Source organism: Aristolochia californica, unplaced genomic scaffold (genome assembly GCF_029961685.1).
Source record: "Aristolochia californica isolate CCGP_79_NKW_82.1479 unplaced genomic scaffold, dmAriCali1.0.hap1 SCAF_15, whole genome shotgun sequence".
Classification (NCBI taxonomy): Eukaryota; Viridiplantae; Streptophyta; class Magnoliopsida; order Piperales; family Aristolochiaceae; genus Aristolochia; species Aristolochia californica.
In genome coordinates this window covers 5,695,746-5,705,835 of record NW_027181826.1, presented here as the reverse complement: position 1 = coordinate 5,705,835, position 10,090 = coordinate 5,695,746, and the positions used below count along the sequence as shown (strand labels likewise).

The following is a 10,090-nucleotide window of genomic DNA, read 5'->3' as shown; positions in this document are numbered from 1 at the left end:
AATAATTGTAGATAAAATAGATAAAAAATGACTGCATAAAAATATATTACTTACCTTCAGGTACAAAGATTTTATCTCGGTGAGTCAATGCGTCCTTCAGTACACGGGAATCAACTGCTGATCCCTCCCATTCAGCAAGTACATAAGTGAATTGCATGTCAAATGAACATGCTGCCATCACATTTTGTGAGAGATAGCCTTTTCTATTCCAAAACCTTGGTTGATCTTCAAGTGGAATGTTCGCTTTGATATGAGTTCCATCAATAGCTCCAATACAATCCTAATTATATATTTTCAATTAATATTAACTAACTTTGTATATTAATCTAAAAAATTTTAGTTAGAGGAAGTGATGTTACCTTGAAGTACGGATAAAACATTGAACTGGTTAAAATCTTCTAGTGTGTGTGTTTCGAAGGTCGTTTGACGTAATCAGAGTGAAGTTTGAGGATTACATCCAACACCTTGTTGAAATACCTACTTATGGTCTAGTTTGATCTATCAAACACCTCTGCTGTGACACTATAAGATTGTTGTTGACCAACAGTTAGGAGGAAATATACAAGTTGTTCTTCAATTGAGATGGCCTTTGTGGCTGATAAAAACCCTCTACTAGTAAGTATCTTTGCCAATTTGTGAAATACCATTTGATTCATCCTGTAAACTTTTCGAAATTTAACTAGTGATTTGTCTAGTGCATTTTGCAAATACAATGGACCATTCATCCCACAAGAATGAGGTACACGTCTATTACAATGGTAGAGATAGTATCTTCCCATGGTGATAAACAAAGTTGTGAATGCAACCATAGTTGCAATCTTTTGCAATCTTTTCTTCGTTTGTCATAATGTCCATGGAAATCTACAAATTCAATCGCCTAAAAGTCATAAACACAAGTAAACATCAATCTTCAATCATAACCTATTTGCAATCACACCTATAAGAATTATATTCATCCACATTCTCACATCCTACCTTCAATCACATCCCTACGCAACCATATCCATTTAATTGTCCACATCCATACTCATCCACCATATTAATCCAAGCAATATATTAACACAACAACATATCAAATTTAAATACTACCCATACTAATAAGTCTTGCAACGTCATAATTCAAACATCATACCTAATACATAACAATATTCCAAAAGAAGATAGTGTATTTAAAATGCATTACAATTAGTTTGCTGCACAATATTTAAGCCACTCGACCCGCTCTTCCACTGTCATCTCCGTAAAATACTCCTTCTTACTTGGCGTATCCAACCATAAAGGAGCACGAAACTTCAAGTCTGTAGATAGGTCCGGGATTTCCCTGAGGACTTTGACCCTGCCTCTTTAGGCTTCATGAAATTCTGAAATGTTTGAGTTATTCGATCCATTGCATCAATGAATCTACTAATGTCATCACCAGACATTTCGGTTCTCTTTCTACGACGACTTGAAGATGACCGCTTACTTCTTTCAGATTGATTAGTTGTCAACTCATTCACGCTTAATAATGGCAATGGAGTATCCCTAACTATATCAACATCCTCGGACTCATCTATCGGGACATGTTCCGACTCATGGATGAGTTCATCGCCCTGCTCTACAAAGGTTACACCTCTTGACCCCATGGCTATTGTGTTTCCCACCACCACAACTAATTTGTCGTAAAGCAGGCAGCCTTCACGTCTGTACTTCTCAATATCTTTATGCTCATACAAAAATAAAACATCCTTTAGACGTCTTGGAATACCATGTGGAAACACAAACCATAAAAAATAGAATACCATGTGGTGCATAAGTATAAAACCTGAATCTCCTCACCACATGGCAAAAACATTCCATAGCACTTCAAAAATTCTCAACAACATTCTAAAACAATTCAAAATTAATCAAACTATTTGCACTACTGCATATGCAGTAAACAATGAGAAAACACACACATCAAGACCAAATTCACCGAACACCACTGGTAGAGCCCCATATAACTTCGCAGTCACTACGAACTGTACCTCGTCAGTGACGGGGGTCGGGTTTCGTTGGCTAATGGATGCCCGTGTAGGCGACTCAGCCTTGTTTGAATTGGACTAAAAAGCCCCTAATAAAACCTAAACCCTAAACCAGCAAACCCTAAAGTCCCTAAATCCTAAAGCATATCACCTACTAAACTCTAAACCCTAAACACTAATTCCAGAACTTAATACCCTACACCCTAATTCCAGACCCTAAACCCAAAAAACCCTAGAGCTTAAAAACACAAAACCCCCAACACCTTAAAAACCCTAATCCCTAAAAATACCACAAATCCTTCACCCTAAACCCTAAACCCTAATTCCAGGTCCATTAAATACCGAGCACCAAACCCTAAAAATAAACCCTAACCCGAATCAAGAATTTATACCCTAAATCCCATAATTATGCACAAATAACCCCCAATTAGGCACTGAAACTAAAATTAAATAAAATAAAACACTAATTTAATGGAAAAAATTAGGGTTTAGTCATACCTTTTGAAATTTGGGGAAAACCGAAGCCGAAGGGTGAAATTGAAGCTGAATGGGGAAATCGATGCCTAATCAAAGTACAAATTAAGCAATCGATGCCCAAATGTCAAAATCGAAGAAAATCAAAATCGAAATGGGGAAATCGAAAGAAATCGGAAGGTATTTTGGGGGCAAAGAGAATAGCGAGAGAGAGAAGGGAGTGGGAGGCTGAAAGGGAGAAGAGAGAGAGAGGAGAGAGAAAAAAAGGAGGACGAGGGATAAGAGAGAGGGAGAAGCGAGAGAGAAAAACGGAGAGCAAGTCCGAGAGAAGAGAGGGAGGCACGGAGACGAGAGAGGGGGTGCGGGAGAGAGGGCGAGTTCGAGTGAAGACCAAGAGACGGCGGCCGAAGAAGAGAGGGAGCAGAGACAGAGGCCAGAGAGGAGAGTCCGAGAGAAGAGAGGGAACAGAGACGTCAGGGGCGTAGGGAGAAAAGAGAGGGGGTGCGGGAGAGAGGGAGTAAAAACTGAAAATGAGAAGAGAGCGAGAGAGGGGGTGCCAGGAGAGAGAGGGGAAAAAAAATAAACGTCAAGGGTTCGAACCCTCGCGTTTCGTTCATCCAGATGATTGGCAAAAACCAGTTTCCATTTTTTATAACGTGGACATGATGTTCCGCTTCATCCCCAACATCCAGATGACATGAACTCTGGCACTCCACTAACGACGTAAATTGATGAACGGCATTAAGCGGCTGATCTTCATCTTCGACTTCAAGTTGACTAACCCCCCTAAAAGATAAATCCTAGAATAATTGAACAATTGAACATAAATAGAAGACTAACATAACTAATATACCTTTAACTGAGACTCTTTTGTGAGACATCATTCCATGAGACTATTCTTAGACTCCATCATATTAATTTTGGCTCTGTGAGACTTCTTATTGTAAAAATCATGTAAGACTCTTCTATAACTACTCTTCAACATGACTATTTCATTAAACTGAAGTACATATCTATACTTAATAGAACTTAGCCTATGTAAAGTTTGAAATATTTGAAATATACTGTCTAACGAAAATGATCAACTAACTAACCTACCTAAATACTAATAACACATATAAATATTAATTAAGTATCAAATATATAGTAACTAATGTGCTATATAGAACATCACCACAATAACAATTTCAAAACATAAGCAAGAAATAAAAAAAAATGATTAAGAAATCTGATAAAGCTTGATTTTTTTTAGTTGAAATATTTAAACTTACACTTGAACATATCACACTTAAATTTACAACAAAAACACAAAAAAACACTAATACTCATGAAAACAACACAAGAATACTAAAATAGAATAAAATAACACTTCAATCAATGTCTTTCCTTGGGTGTCTATTTATGGCGTGTGTGTGTGGCGGGGTGGGCAAGAAGGAGGCCAAAAAGGATGTTCTTCAAAATAGAGATTTTTCTTCTCTAAAGCTTTGGTGGTGGATGATTTCTTTACCCTTCACAATGGAGATTATATGACATGACCACAATTATACGAAGGAAAGGAGATTGGACTCAAATCAAACTAAGATGAGCACTTATGTCATTAACCTCATTATTTTACAATACTACCATTATCTCCATTTTATTGATAAATTATGGAAAAAAACTCAATTTAATATCAATCATAATTATGGGATAAAAAATTAATTCACAATAAGAAAACATTAATTTTTAAGTCACTTCATTCAACTTTGATAGCTAAATTAAAATTTTGGATGCACCTAAGTTTAGATGGACTTAAAGTCCATGCTCCTTTTTTTCTACTAATAAATATATATAACATATAAATAAAATAATTATAGAACTATTTTATCTTGATTCTTGGGTTTCATATCCACTAATCAAATGAATTCAAATTGTTATTTCTTTGAGACACATGTAAACACTAATCCATATTATATGCAAATAAAAAAGTTTAATTCACTAATCCAATGTGAATTTTATAGGATTAAGTTAGTAAATCAAAGACCAATATGAATACTAATTAACATGGTTATGGGAAGTGAAAGGAAGCCCTCCCTTCCACCCTTTTTCACACACTAAAAAAGAGGCAAAATATGTCTAGCAAGGGGTATAAGGGGAGGGGGGGCATGACAACTCGGGTTTAGTGCACCTTTGGTTCAAGCTCAATTTCAAGTTCAAATTTAAGTGAATGATTTAATTCATGTTCAAGTGAAACCTGGTGTTAGTGTAAACGAGTTCAAGCACACTGCAAAATAGTTTCCTGTGTCAATGCCCCAAAATGAAATATAATAAAAAACGATAGTGAGTAACATTTTATAATATATTTAAATAGAACATACAGATAATTAACCAAAACAAACTTGGTTACTACACTAATAAGTAATTTAATGTAGAATTAAAATATTAAAATATACTAATTAAATAAATAATATATTATATTAATTAATAATTACAGTTTATTATACATTAATACAATAATGACGTGTGACAATTAACTATGCACTAGTTAATTATAAAAAAAATTAAAAAAAACATAAATGAATATAGTAAATAAATATATTAATTTAATAGTAACATAAGATATATTTTAACATAAAAATGGAATAATTAAACAAAAATAATTGATCAAATGCTAAGTTTAACAATATTTTAATTACCACTTTTTAAATCACTAATTTAATACAGTAATAAAAAATGAATATAAAAAAAATAGCAGCATTTTCCTCTACAATAGGAGTTGCATTTGCATCAGAAAATTGTGGTTCAATATTGGCTTCTCTGTTATCTACTGTGTCAACATGCTCAAGAAAACCTTCCTCTACATCAATTTTCAGTTGATCCTGATTTCTATCCACTTCCCCAATAGAGTGTGATTCACTGTGCACAAGAACGCTAGTGTCAGCTTGCTCTGACTTGTTTAAGTCTCTAGGCACTGACTCTCTTAAGTTGAGGTTCTTCAATGAATCCCGAATCAGTGCCATCTATCTCTTGCACTGAGGAATCAGAGTCTGGCTTTTCTAGATCCTCAGCAATGGATGGTTCTGTTCCAACTGTCAGTGAACGTGAACCAGGTTCAGCTTCACCAGGTTCTCTAAGTTTGGCAGATGATGTCTCCACTGTATCAGAATGCAGATCTTCTTCTTTCTGGCTTTTAGGTGCATGAAATTTTTCTTCAGTTGATTGCTGCTCTTGAGCTGACAGTGTTAGCTCTGAGGAAGTAACTCCATCAAGTTCCTTTTGCATTTTCTGAATGTTTAACAGAACTTTCACCACCCTTATGACCCCCCATAAAGGCCATAACTGGGTCAAAGAGAGCTTTCCGATCTGATGAGGAAGACCATAGTCCCGAACCTAGTAGACAAAATGAAAAGAAAGTTTAAACTGATTCACAAAACATACCAAAGGAGACTTAAAAATTTGATTTAGGTGATAGATGAACTAAAACTGAGAATTTCAGAATAAAACAACCGAGCACTCTATTAGATGCTGCCAAACTCGAATAAATGAAATTTGGAAGGGAGAGAGGAAGAAAAAAAAAATAGCAGCGTGAGAAAAATATATAGAACCACATTATATACTCACAGCCATTCCTGCTACTGCAATGAGCTCCAAGAACTCCATTTGAACTACTTTTTCTCATGCAAATTTGGTAAATTTAAAAAACATAAGGTAAATAGTTACAAATGGGAGACGTTAATTCTTATTTTGTGCCCCACCCACCTATGTCTTTTGTTTTCCTAAATCAGCACACCTTCTTAATGCTTGAATGAAAGCTAATACTGAAAAATTGACAGTAGGAGTCAATGACTTGTTTCGTTTAAAACAAATTTTAAATGACGCCTACTTCCAACAATAGAAGTAACGAGAGATCGCAACGAAAACTCTCTGCTTCCGTGGAGTTGGAGATTCTTCGAGGTTAACCCAAAAAAGTAGTCGGAAAGGATACGTGAATAGCGAAAGAACGGTATCCCCATCGACGCCAAAATGAGGGAAATCCAAGGAAATCGGGAAGATTTTTAGGGGAAAAGATAGTGAAAAGCGAAAGAAGGGGTAAAAAGAGAGGTAGAGGCTAGAGGGGAGGAAGGTCGGCGGGGGAGAGGGTGCGCTGCTGCGGATCGAGAGCAAGAGGGAGATGAGGTAAAATCGCCGAGAGCGAGAGCGAGAGGGTGCAGCACAATGGGATACCGAGAGGGAGAGAAAAATATTTCAGGAGGAAGAGCGACTACCGTGAGGGAGAGAATCGCCTCCCGACGAGTTCAAGCTGATGAATCAGGATCTAGGTGGGAATCCTGATTCAACCGCTTAAGGCTATAACCAATTCAAGTGAATGATTTACTTTATTCATTTGAAACCCGGCGGAGGTGCACCACTAACGGGTTTAAGTCAATGAAGTAAATAATCAACTTGAACTTAAACCCGTGGTACACTACCCCTAAGTAAGATGGGCAAAAACAGGTATAAGGAGAGAAGATAAAAAAGATAAGGGTGTGAGACCAAGTATGATGTTCATAACTAGCACATGCCCAAGTCGGGACAAAGTGACAGGAAACGGTCAGGTTTTTAAAAACCTGCCCTAAACTCACCCCATTGCTATATTAACAGTTAATATTCCCAAATAATTTAGTTTACACGGCGAAAGGATGATGAATTCCGTCAAGCAGTTGGATCAAGCAAGAGATACGAGGACAATTGAGACTCTCCTGCTAGTTGCACAAAATCCAATAAATCTCTTCGTATTCCAGAATCATTTCCAGTAACTCAACATTCAATCAGAAATAACTCTGTTAAAATCGGTCTACATAAAAGTTTCATTACAGGAATGTATGCGTATCCATTGCTGCAATAGTAGATAACCAACACTGAAAGAGAACCTAACATGAGAAATAACTGACGGGTCCAAAAAATGCAAAAGCATTGACACTGATTCTCAAAATTCATTTTGGCTGGATACAAATGCACCATTGAAGTATAACTTTGTTATCAACGAGATGATGAATCCTAAGATTACAGTGTCAAGCAAGTAGCAAACAAGGACCCTGTAGCAAGTTCAGCAACCCAGCTGTGTAATTCCTCCTGTACCAAATGGCAGATCAATTTATGATTAGGTACTTGAAACGGAAAACTAGATGAGAGGAATCAACAGCCCCATAGCTATAACAGAAAAAAAATTCTAAAATGTCAGGCCTAAAGTGAAAAAATCAAATGAAATACACAAGGTATGATGAGATAATATATTTTGCACCACATTAAGCCAACCTCCGTCAGCATGCTCAAGAAGGGAGGATCAGCAAGTCGTTAGAGGGGAGCCATTATGATGAACATCCGAGATATCAGAAAGCCTCTGCCTCGGGGACAGAGTAGAAGTAGCTGCCACATCAACCTCAAGAGTATGGATATTTTTTCTCTTCTGAGTTTCCACATTCGGTTTGTCCTCAACTATTTCGGAAATAGGACTCAAGTGCCCCTCTTGCTTTGCCTGCTGAGTGATCATGGCCTTAGCTTCAGCTAGCACGGCTGGGCTATCGTCTGTGACGTACAGTATCCTCTGGATGGCAGCAATTACCTGTGAGAGAAGGGGGGAAATTAAGAAAATGCGATTTAATCTTATGTGATTGCATGGAAACTTTAATGATAGTCCGCAGTCCTTACAGATAAACCTTCGAGCTCGGGTGACTGACACAAAATCTCAACATCCCTCAACTTGGCAAAGTAAAAATCTCTTTCCTTCTCAAGGCTATCCACGTAAAGTTTCAGCTGCGTGATCTGTACTTCACAAGAAACAACTCATATATCTGATTTTCATAATGTATATTTGTGTTTTGTGTAACTTGTTGTCCGTATCACCTGTTCATCATAAGCAGGCCCACCATTGACCGCAGGTTTTGAGCTCTTCGCTGGTGGGTTCGGGGGGTTGCCAGAAGTCGAGTCATTCTTTCTTGAGGTGTTCGATGAATGGCTTCTGGTGGTGGTGGTGGTGGTGGTGGTAGCAGAAGACCTTGATGACGCCTGAGTAGTAACAGTTTTCTTGCTTGCTTCCTTTCCTCCTTTACAAGCTTCCCTTCTTTCTAAGGGGTTGTAGCTGAATGCACAATCTTAAACTGTCAACTTTCTGTGACTCATATCTCAGCGGCTCACTAAAAATCTCTACTCTGTTAAGCTGATAAATGCAATAGAAAATTCAACCAAATAAAAAAAAAATATAATAAGTGTGCTATAATTGTATATGATAAAAACATTTCTTGCGGCCTAAAAATGATCAATGAATGGAAAAACAAAGCAAATCTTCAAGAATTCCATCAAATTTGAGTGACTTAAGAAAGAAAAGTTATTTATTTTTCAACGCTATATCACTTTCTTGAGGAAGATGAAGGAGTTACTAAGCTTTGCTAACAAACTACAGTTCAAATTTCCCCACCTTAGAGTTTGAATAAGGTGATAAAAATCACATCTTGCTTTTCCCATGTCAGGGTGACAGACTGACATCAATATTGTTGACTCTAAAGTCTAAATGCGTTTATCTCTCTATATCAACCAAACCGGTGAAAACAGACGAAAATGCATGCAAGAATTCCAAGGCAAGAAAATTACAAAATGAAAGAAAAAATAAACAGGAATAAGCCAAAAGTCTTGAAAAGAAAAGAATTACAAAGATCAATGAAAGCGCACTTCAAAGATGTATGGAGCTTACCAATGCATTTGGCCGCCATTGACTGAATCACAGTACCGCTTCATCCACTGCATGAATTCCAAATTATCAAGGGGCCTTCCTTTCACAAGCTTGTTCACCTCAATATGCTATATCCCGAACGCAAAGAAGAGATCAGTAATTAAACAAAAAAGCCGAATCCATAAACCCTCGACAAGAGCACCAAAGTAAAAATAAAAAAATGCAAACCTTTGTAATTTTGAGTTTATTGAAGACATCCTGGAGGACTTTATAGTTCTGTATCATCTCATACTCGGTCTTGGCATCAAAATTGACTTTGTGCATCGGAACAATCCCTGGGTGGACCGCATCCATCAATTGACACTGGATCGCACCAGAAGCCGCCTGTATTAAAACAAATACCATTATCCCATTAATTTTATCGGAATGATTAACAAAGAGAAAATGGAACAAGGCAGAAGGAATGAAGGGAAACTCTTATAGAACGTACCTCTTCAACTTTTGAGAGATTTAGTTGGAGAGTGGAGTTGACCCAGGCGAGGATCTCCGTTCGACCAACGAAGTAAGCAGAATCCATCATGCCGATGTTGGTCGCCATCTCGGAGAGTGGTGGAAGAGCGAGACGCGGAGACAGAGATACGAAGAATTTTGAAAATGAGACAGAGCGGGCTTAGGGCAATTTTAAACTTTCAAAAATGGTAACCGAGGAAAAGAGGCCTATAAAGGATGCAATTGAATTTCCCCATCTTCACTTTATCGAATTACGAAAATGCCCCTATTTTATGGGGAGGAAAAGTTATGGTTACAATTGCATCCAATTCAAATTTCCATGAGCGAATTGCTCTTATTTTGTAGCAGGCTGCTATTTCTTGCAAATAAGGACCTTGCAACAAATACGTCAGTCACAAACTTACAAAGGGGTTAGTTT

General features: G+C 37.2%; 1 protein-coding gene across 1 annotated transcript; it reads right to left on the bottom strand.

The window, feature by feature from the left end:
- Positions 1-7,202: 7,202 nt before the first annotated feature.
- LOC137951675 (microtubule-associated protein RP/EB family member 1C-like) lies at positions 7,203-9,836 on the bottom strand. The gene is made up of 7 exons (XM_068798504.1): positions 9,653-9,836; positions 9,391-9,546; positions 9,184-9,290; positions 8,340-8,574; positions 8,145-8,258; positions 7,752-8,058; positions 7,203-7,568 (listed from the first exon to the last, which is right to left on the bottom strand). The coding sequence occupies exons 1-6, from the start codon at positions 9,758-9,760 to the stop codon at positions 7,780-7,782; spliced, it is 999 nt and encodes a 332-aa protein (XP_068654605.1). The 5' UTR covers positions 9,761-9,836; the 3' UTR covers positions 7,203-7,568; positions 7,752-7,779.
- Between the last annotated feature and the right edge of the window lie 254 nt (positions 9,837-10,090).